Raw genomic sequence first — 19,412 nt, 5'->3', positions numbered from 1 at the left:
GAATGATCCATGCCAGACACACCTGTTGGCCTGTGGGTGTGTGTACAGTGAACTATATTTGATCTGTATTAATGCTCTAATGACTTCCACCTTATGTTTCCAGTGCTCCACTTGGATATTCCTGTCTTATACCTGGGGTAGGGAATATGTCATGTTTTTTAGGTTTGACATCAGCTGTTTGTGGCAGCCACAGATGATCATTGTAGCGGTAGTGAAACTGTTCATGATAACAAAGTAAGCTGGCTCAAGGTCGTACTGAAAGATGGCCAAAGGTTTGATATCTGCAGTGGATGTGGCAGCATCAGGCCACATGACATCCTCATAGAAATTGACATGTGTGACCAACGTTGAAAACTCGTAACAGGAGGCCGCTATTGCCATATCCTTTTTCCTTAGTTTTAAATCAGTGCACATCAGAAACTTTTCTTGGGCTAAACTTAAAAGTCTTAGTATTGGCGGAGAGACACTGGATATTTCATTTCTTTACACTAACTTTTGTATGACATTAAATTGAACAAATCACAAGCAGTTGATGGACTAATTCACGAGCAACTCTTTTCATGTTGAAATTGGAAATAATCAAATCCATTTTAATCTAGCCACAATTGGCAGTTTTATTGAATTATTGACTTTTTATAATTTGGAGTTGTGACTCATTATAAACTGTTGCCTGCTGTCTTTCTCAGCTAAGCGCTATGGCCAGAAGCGGCCAGAGAATTGACTCATATTACAATTTGTCCAGAGAAACTAAACAAATAATACAATTTATTATGTATTTCTGCGTTTTTTTATGTTGTATCCAGGTGTAATGAATCTGACAGATTGTAATCAGCCACTTGGTGAATGGAACATGGTTTCAGAAGGGCTGATTTCAGCATTTGTTTGTTCATAAAAGGAAACATAAAAGGGAGCTTACAGAGACAGAGATTGAAAGGGTTGAAATAAGTCTTGAGCAGCATAAGAGAACCATATCAATAATTGGTAAAAGACATTTTATCAGGATTTTGCTTAGGTTTTGGCAGTGAGAGCAACTTTATAGCGGCACTGCAGCCCCAGAGGGATCTCTGAAAAACAACAACTGAAGTATCAGTCCAGGACAGTGGCATTCGCATTTCCTAACATCCACATATGAAACTCTACCTTGGTCTTTTTTTTTTGCACCTTCTTTACTTCTTGAGTTTAGGGTTGCGGCTAAGAGGAGGATGATGATCATTGATGATGATGACTGATATTACAGACAGAATGATCCATGCCAGACACACCTGTTGGCCTGTGGGTGTGTGTACAGTGAACTATATTTGATCTGTATTAATGCTCTAATGACTTCCACCTTATGTTTCCAGTGCTCCACTTGGATATTCCTGTCTATACCTGGGGTAGGGAATATGTCATGTTTTTTAGGTTGACATCAGCTGTTTGTGGCAGCCACAGATGCATCATTGTAGCGGTAGTGAAACTGTTCATGATAACAAAGTAAGCTGGCTCAAGGTCGTACTGAAAGATGGCCAAAGGTTTGATATCTGCAGTGGATGTGGCAGCATCAGGCCACATGACATCCTCATAGAAATTGACATGTGTGACCAACGTTGAAAACTCGTAACAGGCTGAGCGAACCAGTCGGGACCCAGAGTGCTGACGTGTGTTAACAATGTGCAGTGACGGGAGACGAAAAAAATGGAAATGAAGTGTGTTATAAATCATTAAATCCACCGCGTTCCTTCTACGAGATGATGTAAGACCTGAAAGATACCTGAGGCTCAGGGTGAGCTGAGCTGAGAGCGCTGTGAGACACATGTGAACATCTCACTGTTTTCCCCTGTAAGCAACGAGACAAAGACATTAGACCACACTGTGAAGAGAGCTCCTCTGTTCAAAGTTGTCTCCGCAGCAGACGAATGCCTCCACTAGAGCTCCTGCATGACGGGTATCGGCCTCATGAGATGTTATCTGCTCTGTGATTCTGGGATACCAAACAAAGCCACAGCATTACGCTTCTTTTCACAGCGCCGCTTTCAAAACACATCAGGGCTATGGAAGTCTTGCTCGCACTGAGAGTCTGCACTCTGCCGGGAACTTTTGTTCACAGGGAGGGGGGGGGTGGGGGTGGGGGTGGGGGGATCTCCCAGCTTTGAAAGTGATCTGTACATCCATCCAGCACCTCGGGGGAAACACCCTCACCTTACAAAGACCACACACATGCATAGATAGTCACATATGCGTGGGCACACACATGCCTGCATGCACACACACACGCCTGCATGCACACACACACGCCTGCATGCACAAAGCGCACACACAAAAAGATATTCACAGATATGGACACAAAATACAAAACATTTCAAGAGATTTGAAACAATGGAGTCTCATTCACAGTTGTTTCTGAGGCCTGTGGAGCTGTGTGTGTGTGTGTGTGTGTGTGTGTGTGTGTGTGTGTGTGTGTGTGTGTGTGTATGCGTCTCAGAGGTGGATGACAAAGCACAAATACACAAACACACACTCTGCCCCTGGCACAGATTACCTTCCACAGGCCACAAAACGATCTGATTGGCCGGTGTGTGCCCCATCACCTGAGGCCACGCTTAGCTCGTTGATCCTGGCAGGAAGAGAGACTGCAGCTTGAGTTTCAGCACACCTGGACTCGGGATCCACAACGCCAGATGTGTCAATGTGTCACCAGGTTTACAGGGGTTTTTGTGTGTGTGTGTGTGTGTGTGTGTGTGTGTGAGCGCACTTGTTCCTATATCTTGTGTTTGATCACTTGATCAAGTGATTCACTTTTATTTTCACTTTTGAAAAGAATTATTTAGATATTATTATAGAAATTTTAGTTATAGTAGTGTAATAATAATAATAATGTTAATCACAACATCTACAATATCTAGGATATTTTCAATCATATAAATCATGAATTCCTTTTAAAATCAGTGTTAACTTTCAGTATAGTTTTATATGATGTGGACATTACTTTACCCATCAAATAAAACAAACCATCATTCATTTTTATTATAATTTCACATCAGGAAAACCATTTTTTTTTACTTTTCATCTTTGTATTATAGGTGTGCAGCTCCCAACAGGTGCAAAAGGTCACATTTGTTGCTTTGTCTAAAGTCACCCAGGATCAAAGCAGCAGCACTGAGAGGATTCAGGCTTCAGCGCCTGAGGACGAGCTTACAGAGATGGACTCAGTCACCTCCAGAACAGACTAACGTCACAGCAGCTCAGTTTCTGGCTGAGTAAAAGTTGTGAAAAGGAGATTTTAGAAATCCTGACTGATTGGCTGTTAGTTCGAAAAACAAACTCTGTGGTTAGTTTGTTTGTGTGGGTACTAACACGTCCTTCCCCGGTGCAGCTGTATTGATTTGAAGTAGAACCTCTGCCCGTTGTGCCACCATGTTTTTCAAACTAAATTCTTCATCTGAAATTCCTCCCAAAAAAATCCCCCGAAAAAACAAACGGAACAAATCTTCAAACACTGACTCATCGAGCTGAACTGACCGGCAGCGCCAAATCATCAGTTTCTCCGAAAAAATCAAACTTGTTGCGTCGCTGCTTTCTGTACTGGTGACTGAAAGTGCCACAGTCAGCTCAGCCTTACTGTCGGTTACTTCCTGGTAGAAGGATGGAGAGAAGCAGAAGCCAGCGTGATGCAATAACATACAGGCAGATGCTGAGCTATTAACTCCATTGATACTTTGAACTGACGATGACAGAGGAAGTGATTCAGGGACGAAGTGATTCAAACCAAAGTGATTTGCAAAGTAGAAAATGTTATTCATTTCAGGCGTTCAGGGATTCATGTGTAAGATTCCTATTCATTTTTCCTAATTATTTTTCTTTATCTTTCTCAGTTTAAAGCTAGCTTCAACGTTTGGATTGACATGAAAACTCAGCAGAACAAGAGATGTGTTGAAAAGAAAATTGGCTTCTTTGATAATAAGTCAACAGTATAGAAACTGAACTATAACACACTCTAAAGAAGTGAAGCATCGCTCTCCAAGACCCAAAGAGGAAAAACGATCCAACATACTATATCTCCCATCAATCATCTCATGACCCCTCAGACTTATCTTGTGGCCCTTTCGAGGGGCCCGACCCGGAGGTCAAACAGACTGGGCTAAAGTACTAAACTGTACTCAAAGTAGTTAAAACCAGCTCAAACTTAACCAGCTACAATAATAAAAGGTGCTTACACGCATCGTACTTCTGCTCATTTCAATCAGGAGAGACTAATCAGAGAAACAAAAGAACATGAGGAACGCAGGAAGTGGATCACCATGGGCAACGTGTCATGGTTTGCTATGGCAGACACTTTTTGTTAGTTTTTAGTTTTGACTTTTTGCACTTCCTGTTTTATTTTGTAATTGGTTTCCTTGTGTGTCAGTGTTTTTGCTTCCTGTCTTGGTCCTGTTTTCTGTGTAGTGATTGTCTGACTCGCCCTAATGTGTTTCACCTGTGTTCAATCACCCTTGCCTCCATTGTCTATATAGTCTTTGTGCTCCCCTTTGTCTGTGTCGGTTCGTCTGTTGATTTCTGGGTTTGTCCTCAGTCTGTTCATGTCTGCTTTACCTTCGGTCTGTTCATGTTGCCTGTTCCTGTTTCTTGTTTAAGTTCCTGTGTTTCCCTGTGCTTGTTTTTTAAGTTCTTTTGTTAAATAAACCTTTTGCACCATCTCCCAAGTGTTGGCTACATTTTGGGTCCAGCCCTTTACCTCTCAAACCCTTACACCCTGACACAACGGTCCACAGGAGTAAGGTGCTTCCTATTGGATGAAACTTCCCCCGGAGCTAAGACGCTGGAGGATGGGAACTTTAGGAACTTTCACTAAGCTTACTCTTTCTTAAGTAGGATTTAAAGTGCAAAATTTCTTTGAATACAGTGTTTTCAATAAAAAAATGTGTTTCTTTTTCCATTAGCAGGAGGCTGGGTGAACAGAGGCTAGTTCGAGGTCGCTACAGTTGACTCTGTGTTGCGTTACAGGTGAGTGGGCCAAAGCTCGAAAGGTTTTTTTTATTCATTTAAAGCTGCATTTTGTTGCTTTTTAGCCACTTGGGGGCAGAAGAACTACACAACAAGCCTAAAACACACACCTCTAACATATTACTACTTCATAAAGCTATTTGTGGCCAACGTGTCACACCACCAGCAAGACACGGCACAACACATCATACGTTTCTGATTAATCTGTCATTTATTCACTCTTCTTTTAGCTCTGGTTTGAGCTCTGGCGTCTCCCCATCGCAGAGTCTCTCACACACAACCCGCTACATATTTTCAGTGAAATGTGCCCTTTAACGACACTGACTATTCGAGAGGAGGGGACTGGCCGTATACAGTCCTGGCGAGAGTTTGAAGTTCAGAGCTGGCACTCCAATACATTAACTCAGCTGACATTTGTGCATCGTAATTCAGGAACAGTAATGTACTTTGGACAAAGTTAATATTTGCCCCACTATGCTCAAACACACACCCACACTCACACACACACACAAACAACCTGTTCCAATGTTCACATGTCTCAATTAACATGAATATCTTATATCACACACACACACACACACACACTGTATTATCTTAGAAGCTTTGATTTTTTTTTTTTTAGTTTCACGCAGGTTTTCGTTCCGTTTGTGCTTTAGAAAGGCGTCCTGCCATTTTACTTTTCATAAAAGAGGAACTCTGTGTGTGAGCTGAGTTCATCTCTTGACACATTTAGACACAGCTGAATAAAATAAAAACACTGGATCTGATATTGAAGTATTTTATCACAGGAAGAAATCACGGTTATTAGATTTGCTCTGAACCGCATTTGGTCACTAATCCTGAAACCTCATTCCTCTCATATTTTCTGTTACAAACAGGTCGATACATTTGTAAAACTGGTCGATTTTCCTCAGGTTTCATTTCACCATTCACAAAACGCTCCTGTGTCTCAGTCTCTTCCCCCTCGTCTCACGCACACAAATCTTACCTGACTGTGAGGAACCCAGAGAGGAGGAGGAAGTACACATGTTGCTATTTCAGCAATGGCACTCTCTGTTGGTAACCACAAGTATAAAGCCCCGACAAAGAGCAATGATGCAGCACTCGTCATAAAGTCCATACACTTTTAATCTATGGCTGTTTATGTTATTCTTCCCTTCTAGTCATTTTAACGCTCCTGCTCTCACCTTCCAGCAGATATGTGCACATACAGAACATGGTGCCACTTTACAACAAGACTCCCCTTGTAAAGGATTCATAAGTGGTTTATAACTAGTTTACTCATTAGTGTGTTAACACTTTATAAATCATTTATGAGCTGTTATAACGTGTTAGATAAAAAGGGCAACAGTGAGCCCACATTTATCTCATATCTCATTAGTTACTCCTTTACTTGGTGAACTGCTCACCCAGTCTTTGTCCCACTGTTCACATATCTGTGGCCTGTTGTTCACTCACTTGATTCTTCCCCCATCCATCTTCATGTTTCTCTTTTTTACAACCATTTATTTATCCATCAGTTACTAACATTTATAACTGATTTATTAATGAGTTACAATAAGGCTCCTGTAACAGTTATAAATGATAGTAAGTCATTAATATATAACTTGTTTATTATTGTTTATTTATGATTTATAAAGTGTTGAATTAATAACCTAATTATAAACCATTTATGAATCCTTTATAAGGGTAGTCTTATTGTAAAGTGGTACCCAGATCATCATGAGTGTGACGGGTTTGTGGTTATAATAGAAGAAGAAAAGAGAGAAAGCAAAGAGGAGAGGAGGGAAGAACTGAGAAAATACAAACAAGAGACAAGCTGGAAGACAAGGCGACAAAAAGAGGAAGCAGAGACTTCAAGCTGAGGTTTTAATGAGTTAAAAACTTGCAGTTATGACTGTGTTAAAAGCTTTTGTCCAGCAGAGGGCAGCATTATCTTTTGTTACGGTGAACTGGAAGCGAGAGATGAGGGTAAAAGGAAAAAGGGCAGAGGCAGAAAATAGACACGAAAGTTGAATCAGACGATTTTGAAGCAGAACTGGCTGCAGCTGCAAGAGTACAAACATCCTCAAAACATCCTTTCATGTGCAAACAGCTGCAGGTTTCTATCTGTTTGTGCATACAGCGGTGCAATGATCACAGGGGTTTTAATATCTGCGATCATGATGTGCAAACAGTTTTACCAGTGAAAGCTTCCAGGTGCACCGCACTTAAATACACACAGCGCATCAATAATATGTGTTAAAGGTTCTTTATAACACTCTGCATATCGACTGTGGAGTTGTCACTCCTGCAGACGGTGAGCGTATTGACCCGTCAGATCAATGAGACTCTGCAGCATTAGAGCACTGAGCTGCTGAATTCATGAGGACAATGTCACATCATCAATGAGGGAAGTGTTGGAGCAAGTCTTTTTTTACATGTTAATGTTTGAGAGAAATGTCCATCACTCGAACACCCTTCGAGAAACCGTTGGATTATCAGACTGATCCTGGTCTGGGTTATTATTGAAGAAGTTATATTTAGCCTAAACCACCATCTTTCCTGAACCTTAACCAAATGTTTCTCTTACCTAAACCACAGACGGGAGTCAGGAAGATAAGGTATCACAATTAAACCCACGATTACATTTGTCCCCACGACTTAATCAGGAAAACAAACTAGTTATATAATGTATAAACACAATAAAGACAGGGTTGGTTTCCTTTATTGACACTGAACATCAGTGAGTCATAATGCAAGTTGCACAGGTCACCTGCCTCGGGGCGTTGTAACAGGTACACATGCGTACAGGTGGGAACTGAACATATATGACTTCACGTTGTTGTTGTTTTCTCTAAATCACATGTTGAGAGGAAAAAGATCTGAATCTGAGGTGTCACATGAAAACAATCCAAACAGGAAAGATGACGTCAGTTACTGACGGCGAGACATTTTGTTTATGGATGACAATCATCTCACGACTTCACTAGGACTGTTATAAAGCCATACACTTTACAACTGCTGCTCTTTATTGAATTTATTTGCAAGCAGACATGATTGTGTCTTATCGCAGGCTCTGAGGTCACTGTGTCGAAGGTTAAAAGCCGCTGCTGAGCTTGTTTTTGTTTGACAGCGCAGTCGGCTAGGTAGACTGATGAACTGTTCACTAATACTTGAGTAATAGACTACAGATGTTTCTTTGATACGATTTGATGCCATCAAATGTTCCCTTGTCATTACTCTCCGTTGTGTAGCAGTTTAAATCCTCGTGTAGTTAAAAATGTCCCTTTTCGGTGGGACCCGTGTGATCCGACTCCTTCCTTGCAGAAAATGTTTCTTTCTTCTGCACACCGTCATGATAAGATGTGCGTGAAAGCAAAATGTGAATGACTCATTATAAAAGAAAAAATGCTGGTATGATAAAATTGACTTACTGACCTTAAGAACAGGTCCAGAGCTTCAAGGAATTCCAATACTTCTGATCACTGGAAATTATTGATTCCTTCAACAGAAAGCAGAAAAATGAGATCATGCATAATTAGGAAGACAAAACTGACATTGATAATTATAGTCATAACAGTGAGTGATAACAGCCCAGCAGACACTGGGGTTGGATTGAAGGCTTTCTAGAGACCAACATATCCAACATGTATAGTTGAATGTTGTTCGCAACTGTCGTGTGAAGTCCTGCAGTTACAGTTGAATAAAATGTAGAAGAAGTCGTCGTATACTTTTGTCATGTTCAGATTTTTTTTAGGGATAGTTTTGCGGACACTACAGTCATCAATCAACAACAGAAAGAACAACAGTCATCAGTGAATATAACTGAATAGAAAGTATAAACCAACAAGAGGCTTTGTCCACTTTTACATTAGGCCTACATATAATATGCCATGGAATATATGGCTGCTATAAACTCTGCTGGCAAGCTCAAGGCGTGGATATACCAGCTTGGCATATAGCCAAGGATACTCTGGCCTCTACAGGATGGCGCAGTCCCCATCTCCACTGTAGAGACCTTGGAGAGGAAGGTCAGCGGTTTGGGACGCTCTGCAGCCTCAGCAACATCGCTCTCCGCGGGAACAACATGAGGCTCGCAGCGCCCTTGAAGTCCTTCGAAGAGGGAGCTGAAGGTGACACTGACAAGAGAGGTGCCAGATATACGAAGACCCCAGTGACCCAAAGGTAGTTCCAAGCAGGTTTTTTTTTTTAACGTTTTGACCGCACCACAGAGATCTGATGGGAAAGCGGGTTTGGGAATGTACCCAACACCACATTATGAGAAAGGCAAAGGGGAAGGAGCAGCGATGGTGGATTCAGGAGGAGGTGAGCGCTTCAGCGGAGGAAAGATCAGCTGGTTTCAAGTGATTCTGTGAGAAACAGACAAAGTCACCCAGCCTTTAAAAAACATAGAACAGCTGCTATTTCACCTCTAAATAAATGAAGATGATTATGATCATTTGTATGACTCCACAATCCATGTGTTGTAATCTTCAGTTTGAGAAACCACATTGGCTGTTTGACTCATCAGCGCTGACTGACCACAGATCAGCTGTGATCTGAGGAGTCAGGAATGTTCCCGCTGCAGACAGGAAAGAATGCGGATCTATCAGAGGCATGTTTACTCTGTCTGCAACATGTTGTCGTCGTCGTTGTTGTTGTTGTTGTTGTTGTTGTTGTTGTCATTGACGATGTTCATTGTTGTCATTCCTGGCCACGTCGTCCGAACGACCCCGCTGACACATGAGTTCGCGTTGACGAGAGCAGCAAAATGTAACTTATATATCATTTATCTGCATGTTATTAAAAACAGTTTGACTCCGAATAGATCCACATCCAATTCATGAGATCATTACTGGAATCTCCTCGTTTGTGTCTCATCTATTTTTAATTGGTTTTGACAGACTGTGGTTTGAGGGTGGGGATGTTGTTTCTTCACAGTGTGAGATAAATGCCTGACAAGCATCTAATTACTTCCTCTGTAAACTTGGTGCTGGCAGTGTTTAATTTCTTTTCTCCATGCATGATTTTAATCCTCCACATCTGTCTGCCAGGTGTGCATTAGACAATTTTCACTGTTGGTTCCTCAAACACTCTGAAGCTCCAGTTTTTTATTAAAAAAAAAAAAAAAAAAAAAGATCAGTGAAAGACAGAATCAGACGGCAGCTCAGAAACCAATGATTGAATCTCTCAAAGATTTGACACTTTATGTTTTGGTCGTTTTACACTATTATCTTCAAAGTGAGTGATGTTTAAAGATGATGATTAAAGTGTGAAAATCTAAATCTCTTTCTAGAATGACAAGAAACCAGAAGTGATGAGTTCGTGGTCTTTCTGGATTTTTGGACCCTGCAGACTGATTTGATATATTTGTCCACAATTTGTTATATTTCTTAATTTAGCTCTTTGGTTAATTTGCCTATTAATCTGTTTTATAATATCTGATTTTATGTTTTTATAATGTTTTCTCATTCTTCTTTTTACCTCTACTTTTACGCTTCTTTTATTTTCTGTTAGACACACTGAATGACCTCTGTGATAATGATATGACCTCTGATAATGACCTCTGTGTATGATAATGTGCCAAATAAAAATGAATTTGCATGGCCTTAGTCTGATACAACACTAAAGTAAATGCATTGCCAGTTATATTTAAACATTTCTGATTGTGCCATTTTCTGTAACAAACATTTGTGATTAAAGTTTTCGGACTCCCTGCAGATTTATGATATTTTTGTTCATATTTTGAAGCCATAAAAGTTCTGAACCCATCACATACTGAACACATACTGCGACTGTATACGGTTTAGTTTCGACAAACTAACTTTTGTCATTTGGAAATATCTTTTTGTAACAGTGGGGAAATATCTGATCATAGAATGCATGATAGTGCTGAGTCTCTGCTGCAGCCTCCTGCAATCTGCAGGGCCACCGTGCTTCAAGCTCATTTAAATTACAAGCAGTAACTTAACATGTCCTCCTGGTTTTTTTCAGCTTTTTATGCCGCAGATCTGCCAACCTCTCTTTGTATGAAAGTATATTCTAAAGTTGCACAATGTCAGCCTTTCATGGAGAAATCCGCCGGTCTTATCAGCAGGAATAACAAACTGCGGCCTGCAGCGACTGACGGAGCAAAAGGTTAAACACAGATATTTTTCTTATTATTTTCTTCGGAACAGTCAGTTCTGGTTCAGCTGCTGAGGGTACAAACCACACAGCCTCAAACACGTGGCTGGATGTCTTGCTCAACAGCTGCTGCTGCTGCTGCTGCTGCTGCTGCTGCTGCTGCTGCTGAGGAAATCATTCATTCATGTTAGTGTGGAATCGAACCAGCAACCTGGAAGAGTGCCTGCGGTTTCTACTTTTATTCTTTATATGTAGCCTACCATTTTATGAAGGTTAAATTTATTACTTTTATTTTGGAAATGCTTCTATTAAACATTCTGTCTTTTGGGATCCTCCTGCTCTGCCTCTGATCTGTATTGTAATTTTAATTAAAAGATGAAATCATTTTCTAAATAATCTTTTTTGCTATAATGCAGTGTATCTCAGACGCTCTCTGTTTTGTTAAGCTTTTTGTAGTTTCATGAGGTGTTTGTTCGCTTCTGCACGGCGAAGGTTTTTCTGTGGACTCAGTGTTTTTAAGCTTCAGGTCACATTAAACATTAAGTCTCTCTCTTCACATGCAGCATCTTCAGGCTCAACAAGGGAAGCGGAGGCTGCGTGTTTGTTCGCTTATTTCACATCTAAATAAAGAATATTTTAGATATTTGTTTTTACACAATGCCTCGGTAACATTTTTAAATTATATTTTGAGAAGTAATTCATATTTTTGATATAACTTTATTATTTCAGAGGCAGGGAAAATTCCACTGAACGTGTGTCTCCTCCTCCCTCCTGCAGAGGGTCCGTTTGTTTGTTCAGTGGTTTAATATTTAGCTCACACACACACACACACACACACACACACGCGCGCACACACACACACACACACGCACGCACATGCACACACACACACACACACATGCTTTTTTTTTCTTTGCTGGATGACTACCCTCGCTTTCAGATCTGTAAACACACACACTCACAGATTTAACTGAGCAGCTGATTAAGAAACCTCATGTAGCTGTCGTCAGGGCCTGTTAAAGACTGATGGTCTGACTGACTGACTGACTGACTGACTGTCTACTGGTCTTTCTGCCTGTGTATATGAGCAGGTAAACGTCTTCCCTTCTCTGCGTTCATCCTCAGAAACTCTCCTCTCAGAGCGTTTGGATAAAGGACTGAGGAGAGATGGGACCTCGTACAGCAGGTAAGAGCTGCTTCAGTTCACACAACAAATAATGAAAACACAATTTCATTCCCACATCATCATCAGCATCGCCAGACGCAAATAAGGTCGTGAAGATGGCAAAGGGTCAGAGCCTTTGGTGCCTTTAACTAAATTTTTTAAATAATTATTTGAATTTATCCACAAAAGCTGCTCAGTCAGAAAAAGAGTCTTTGAGAGTAACATGGTAGATTTAGTTTTCCAGCTCTTATAACAGCTTATTAGTTGCTTTAAGGTGTTAAATTTATTTTGCTTCCTCGCTGCGTCACTTTGTTGTGAGGAAAAATAAATTGCTGCAGTATCTGATGTCAGCGTGTGTGAGGAGAACAAACCACCGCTGCCTGCAGCGTGCTTTCACACCGGCTGACCGCTCAATAAAGACAGTGTTGCTCTTTATTTCACTGGTCACAGCAAAAGTTGTTTCTAACTTCTCACTGATCTTCGTTGAGCATTTTAACGCTCGACTAATGTTCAACGATGTATTCGCAAATATTCAACCGACACTGAGTGAACCATTGAATGGTTAGGGTTGGTGAAGAAGCTGAATCTCGACTGTAACCTGTTGAAATGTGACAAACACTCTGTAGGTGGACTACACAAATAGAGTGTTGCCATCTTTCTTATGTTTTCATTATGTTAACAGACCATAGGGTCAAGTGAAGGCAGGCATCACAATCGTCATCGTTAAGAACAACGAGACAGCGAAGCAATTCCCACAGCGACGTAGTGCAAAGGAACACAAAAATAGTGCTAATAATGGATAGATATGATAAATATGTAAATAAATAGTTAAGTGTGATACACATTAATAGTTCAGTCACAATTTAAAGTTTTATTCTACACCACTGGTCCTCTTTAAAATCACTTTTTATGGATATATTTTATAAAATAAGCCTTTCAAATATCAAATACTTTAGTGTACTAACTCCATTTTGAACAGTTACAAAGTGATGATGATGATGATGATGATGATGCAGTATAAGAGTGCGAATATGGATGAATGAGCTTTATATTTTAGCTGACATTAATATTCAGAGCTGTTTGCAGTGAGAAAGTATGTCGCCATTAACGTAATTCAACTTCATTTACTCTAAGTTAGAAACATTATTAAAACTCATTTTTGATTATATTGTGCATCTAATAACTGTATCTTGTATCCATGGATTCAAGAGGAAGTAATGAGAAAAGGATTATCTTTAACAGGAACTCTTGGTGTTATGATGAGACAAAGGCCATGAAATTGTTTTTATCATCATTTTACTATCTGGGTGTATGAGGTCACTGTGTCATCCCATCATAAAACCAGCCTATTAAAAACATGTGGGTTTAGTTGAAGATTCAATGAGCACCGTGTCCACCGAAGAATATAAACAGTGCTACACACAGTATTTTAAAATCAGTCAGTTTTTACCAAGTAAATATATGAGACCAGAAGACAAGGGAGACTGGGTTGCTCTGGGTTTTACCCTTTAAAAAGGAATCGTTTGTATTTCTGTATCACGAAAAAAAATCCTGTTTGAAAGCGACGGGGTTCACATAAAGACGATAACATAAGTGTAAAAATGCTACGTGACACGGCTTTAGAATTATCATCTGTTCATAATCACTGAAGAATCACACACCCTGCTCAAAGCCTCAGGCTGCGATGGAGGTCCAGGTCTGCATCCCACCTCATGTTAGAAGCCTGAGCTTAACTGCGACTTCATTCAACTTGAGATGATTGTTTTTTTGACTGTACTAAGTATGGAGTTGATGAGAAATTTGTTGGAAGAGATAAGATGCAAAAAAATAAAATAAAAAAAGGTCCCTATCCAGATTTGAACTGGGGACAATGAAGGTACACGATACAAGATACACAAGATAGGTGACAGCATAATATCACCTAACGTTCCGCAAGCAGATATTCTAGCATTAAGAAAAATGGAAGACTCACTGACTGTGAGTAATTTGGCAGGTTTCTTCTGATGGTGTTTTTGCAGATATGTTGAATAAGAGTGGAGCAGTGAAAGATGTTGTTGTAGCCGATGTGCACTCAGTGGACCTGTACTATCAGGTATCGGGTATGAAGTTTCAACTTCAGTGCAAGATGAAGGTTTAAATTGTCATTCATTTGACAGAACAATCTACATATTCCGATTTCACCTCCAGCTTGTCTAAGCACATTGTGCCGTGCGACTGCAGGCTACGCTCTGTGCTCGCTCTTTGGGAGTTTGGTTTTGAGGGGTTGTTGCTTTTCCTTGTCAACACTTAATGAACCAAGCTGGTTCTCATTGTCCGGCAGCAGCTGTGGTGTTAACATTTACCTATGTTGAAATCAAATTTAATCATCTTATCATCGTTCATGTCTGTGTTGACACTGTGGAGATGAAACCAGGTCTGTTCCAGGTTTGTTTGGGCACAAAGGGGTTTTTTTTTTTTTTTGTTTAATTTGCACAGACTCGCTGAGTGTCAGTGGGCAGAATCCTTAGAGCAAACAACGACAGAGACAACAAACCAACACAAATATGCACAAATATGAGAAAAACGAAATAAGCCGTATAATGTAGCACATCGAAAATGGAGAAAAGAGTTCATTTTCACAGCGATCAAAGGGACAGGTGATCACAGAGGCGTTTGGCCACTCGTCCGCCCGTCTGGTGTCGAATGAGTGCAGGGCGGGCACCTCCAGCCAACGCTGTGACCCGTTTATCTTATCTCTGCTATTTAAGGAAGCATCACCCGTTATCAAGGCATGTTTGAACAGAAACAGAATTGTTGGAAGTTGATATTGAGGAAGTTAAACACAGAAACTGGGTCATGATGATATTTTCTTTCTCACCATCAGTCACTCCCTCTAAGGAGGTGAAGGCGGTCGCAGGGGGAGGATGTGGAGGTCACGCAAGAGCCCGGCTGAGGAGCAGCAGTGATGGAAGCAGATACAGCAGGCGAGAGGTCGGCCTCCCCAACAACTCCTCCTCCTCTTCATCCTCCTCCCCAATGCTCTCCAACCCCAAATCAGGTGAAAGAAAAACACCCGTACAGTGTCCTCCAACATGTATACATCTTAAAGGTGCTTTAGGTAGGTCATTTTTTGTTGGACAGTGAACAGTTCCAGAGATGGTGAGGTATTTCCAGTACGGCTGCCATGTTTTATTACTTTATAAGTCACATACACAGTATAACCATCAGAATAACCACCAGCAAAGATCAGTGTTTGCTCAAATCAGGTGCATGAAGATCTCAGGTTATAGTCTGAGTGAGGAGGAGCGCTGACAGTCGTAGAGCCAGTCAATGACCGACGTCTGCATCAGTGACTGTTCGTGATAATTACATCAAATCTCGAAATTAAGAATTTGATGTATTTTGAAATTGAGATTTTACATGTAACAGTAGAAGGTGCAAACAGATGTCTCACATGCAACACGAGCTGTTGGCATGAATGTCTAACTCGTATTTATGTGTTGATTCCATTTCCGTCTTGCTTTGTCTCTTGCTGTTGTCGGAAAAACACATTTTGACATTTTGACGTTTGTGTCGTGTTCAGTTCTGAAGAGACCGGTGAGCACTGAGGAGCTGCAAAAACCAGGAGGACCCTACATCAAGAAAACTTTCACAGTACGTCAACGATTTAACAGTTAACACACTGGAAATACTTTTTTGTTTTTTTTAAAAAACATGTCATTAAGGTGAGAAGAGATGAGAGATTATGTGTAAATGCTTCTCGTGACAGAAGAAGAAAAAGAGACTTACTGCCTCAGTGATGAAGATGAAGTTTTAGAATCATACAAAGTTGGTTTAACACATTTATTTACGTATATTGTAAATGATTACTCTGTTAGAATCACTGGTTTTAGGAGGGACTGATATATGAGGGGAAACTCCATCGCAGAAGTATTTTTCTGTACTTTCTTCCTAACACACACTCTCTTCTGACTGACGGAGCTCTGTGTGTCTGCAGATCGTGGGCGATGCTGTGGGTTGGGGGTTTGTGGTGAGGGGGAACAGGCCGTGTCACATCCAGGCTGTGGAGCCCTGCGGTCCAGCTGCTGCTGCAGGGATGAAGGTAGGCCTCATGGGAAATGTAATGACTAAAGATACTCCCAAATTCTTTAGAGATAAAAGACAAGTTTGGGTTTCATGTCAATTGCTGACATCTAGTGGGCACTGGTGGAACTGCAGGTTAAAGCACTTAATCCATCATTGATTCCTCTTTTGTTTTCTCAAAACAGAAGCTCTATTTCTCTCCTAAAGTATTTAAAACCACTTTCCAAAGCTTCTTTTTTCCGTGGAAGGTTTCTGGGTTTCTAACTCCCCCAAGAAATACAAAGATTTGTGATTGTTTTTCCAGTTTTGAAAAGTCTGCATTTGTCATATTCTGTTCACCACAGTTTAGTTTAGTAGCACTGCAGAGTTGTTTTGTGGGGAGAAAGGTCCCCTCACTTATCTTATTGCTCTCTTCCTCTATTACAGGTTTGTCAGTTCGTGGTGTCCGTCAACGGCCTCAACGTTCTCGACCTGGACTACCGGACCGTCAGCCACCTGATCCTAACAGGACCCAGAACCGTGGTGATGGAGGTGATGGAGGAGACCGACCACTGAAGAATGAGATGAACACTGATGAATGGACAGTACAGTACAGAAGCTGAGAACACTGTGCACGGTGTTCTTGCTTTAATGAAAAAGTTACTACAGTTACGTGTGTCCTCTCTGAGGTTTTCTTCAAAAGACTGAGAAAACACAGTGATGAGACAGGAGAGAACCTTGGTAGGAACCATATGGGGGAACATTCTGTTTGTAAAGTTTTGTTGAACTGATGGAGGGCTCTTATTTTCAGGTTGGTTGACTGAAGCTATAACTTGAAGGTCAACACTCGAATCTTTAGAGTTGGAGACGACTCTCAGAAATGGACAGAAATAGAATCTGTCAATACCAGGCAACAGATGATTGCATTGTTTGCGCACATGAAATAGCTCCTTAACTAAGAGGCAGACAAATTGATTTCTTGAAGCAGACTTGGGCTGCTTTATCAACGCAGTGTGGCCTTTTGGGCCTCGAACACATCGTGGTAGTTTGGGAGCAGAGCAATGCCTGAACCAAGGAGCAAGCTAAATGTTGGAGCCGATGCTAAGCTAAACACTGGGCGAATAAAGAAGCTGCATTAAGAAGCTTTTCAGCTTTATACACCACAACACATCAGCATTAGTTATCTTTCTCTAATGACAGATGACGAAATAAGTCAGATGTTTTTGCATCCATTTAAATCTTTTTCTTTTTTTTTAATTGATGCATAATATAAAAAATGGCATCATGTGACTTACAGTTTTGACGACGAGCAGTATTACCACTTTGCACTCTGCTGTTCCTGGTGATGTGATGTAGAAGTGTCCCTCTAAATGCTGTGACATCAGACGATGAGTGCCCCCCAAAATTCTCACTTCCTCATCACAAGGTGCTCTTATTAGTTCATTTTACCTCTTCGAACTAGTCTCTTGAAGAGATGTGTGTATGAGGGCGGTGTTGGCTTAATTGACAGGTATGTCACATGGTTGCAGCTTCCTCATCCCACCTGTCAGGACGATCAGTGATATCGTTTCTGTTAATGATGTTTCAATTTCTTAAAGAGACATTAGAACTCCCCAGTTCTTTTATTTATTCCAAACAAGCTTTAATTTGAACTTCTTTGAACCTCTTCACACTAAATGATGACAGACAGAGGAAAGATAATGGTAGAATTTTATATTTATAAGAAAGTGCTTATTTTAACGTGTCTTGCGATACACCTGCGTCGTGCTGTCGTGACCCTTGACGGGATCATGTTGTTGACATCGCTCCAACAGCTGGTGTTTCCTTCAGTGCAGTGGTTTGGACTTTTAACCCCACATGCCAACTCTCGGCCTCCTCCACACACAAACACATTACCTGAAGCATTTACACACACACACGCACACACACACACACACACATGCGCACACACAAGTTCGCACACACATACACTCACACGTGCCTTGGCCGTGTTTACTTTTCCATCCACTCCCCGCGACGTCTAATTCCCAGAAAGGAAGAGAGGAGTGTGAAGAAGTGCGAGTTGGATCAGCAGCTTAGCGGGGGAAACAGACTGTAACTGAAGTGTTTTGTTTTCTCTTACTCCTTTATTTTTTTTATACCTTTGTACTGTATCTGTTTTTACCATGTGCCCGTTTGTGTGTGTGTTTTTTTTTTTTTTTCATTCGTTGGTGCCGTGTGTGTTTCAGTGGTGATGAAATATCTCCCAGCAGGCAGCGTTTTGCTCTCTGCAGGGGGATTCTGGAGACCCAGGGAGTCTCTTGGCTCCTGTTGCATCTTTATTGTTTTAAAATGAGGATTTTATGAAGAAGCCAAATATCCTTTTTTAGAATTACTCTCACTTTCCTTGAAGTACACTAGAGAACTAGAGGCAGAGAAGAAGCCTGTTAGATTCTTATCAAGATTAAAATACTTTCATTTCAGTTTTAATATATTCCTCTTTTGTATGATGTTTGCTTTCTCTCTTTTATGTCTTTAACTGTGATTGTTTGAATTTCAGTTTGACTGTGAAACTACTTAAAGCTGCATTTCTCATGTGACAAATGAAATATAAATAAATGACGAATTACTGACAAACGTTCTGTCGGTGCAGGGAATCCTCCCAGGGATTGTAAAAAAAAAACTAAAAAAAAACAAAAAACAAACAGGTCAAAGGTCACAGAGTCTGGAGGTCATGTGGTCCAAGAGGAGTAAGGTTCAAGAACATGAAGCTGGAGGACGGAGGGTTACAGCAGGTGAAATGGAGCCGAGAGCTGCTGCTTCACATTCAGGTTCTGCATCACTGAATCACCTCACTTCAGCTTCAACTTCAACCTGTGACGAGAACACGCAGTTTTACCAGGTGGTGGCAGCAACTTTTCAAGTTTAAAGGGACATTCTTCCAAATTTCTAAAACATCAGTGTGTACGTTCAAGTCATCAGAGAAGTACTCAGCCTGTGAAGACAGCTGTATAATGTTTACTGTGGCCCTGGAAGAGAAAAAATAAGCCTGATCATCTCACCCGGAATTCGAAGACTACGCGTCATCGGTGTGGTCCGTTTGAACAGGGAAGTCTGAATTTCCAAGTTTCCCTGTTGG

General features: G+C 40.9%; 1 protein-coding gene across 1 annotated transcript; it reads left to right on the top strand.

The window, feature by feature from the left end:
- Window positions 1-12,077: 12,077 nt before the first annotated feature.
- LOC111230640 (DEP domain-containing mTOR-interacting protein-like) lies at window positions 12,078-18,915 on the top strand. Its single transcript, XM_022757430.1, has 5 exons — window positions 12,078-12,274; window positions 15,117-15,290; window positions 15,816-15,886; window positions 16,230-16,334; window positions 16,742-18,915. Exons 1-5 carry the CDS (start codon window positions 12,256-12,258, stop codon window positions 16,868-16,870), a joined length of 498 nt encoding a protein of 165 aa, XP_022613151.1. The 5' UTR covers window positions 12,078-12,255; the 3' UTR covers window positions 16,871-18,915.
- Window positions 18,916-19,412: the final 497 nt, after the last annotated feature.

This window comes from Seriola dumerili, unplaced genomic scaffold (assembly GCF_002260705.1).
Source record: "Seriola dumerili isolate Sdu_G_001 unplaced genomic scaffold, Sdu_1.0 BDQW01000276.1, whole genome shotgun sequence".
Lineage (NCBI taxonomy): Eukaryota > Metazoa > Chordata > Actinopteri > Carangiformes > Carangidae > Seriola > Seriola dumerili.
This window is presented reverse-complemented; position numbering and strand designations above follow the sequence as displayed.

What these genes read in the sequence shown, in the direction of transcription:
- LOC111230640 (XM_022757430.1), top strand. An exon ending in GCTCTCCAACCCCAAATCAG is followed by an intron (nt 15,291 to 15,815) that starts GTGAAAGAAAAA and finishes TGTCGTGTTCAG; the next exon opens with TTCTGAAGAGACCGGTGAGC. An exon ending in ACATCAAGAAAACTTTCACA is followed by an intron (nt 15,887 to 16,229) that starts GTACGTCAACGA and finishes GTGTGTCTGCAG; the next exon opens with ATCGTGGGCGATGCTGTGGG.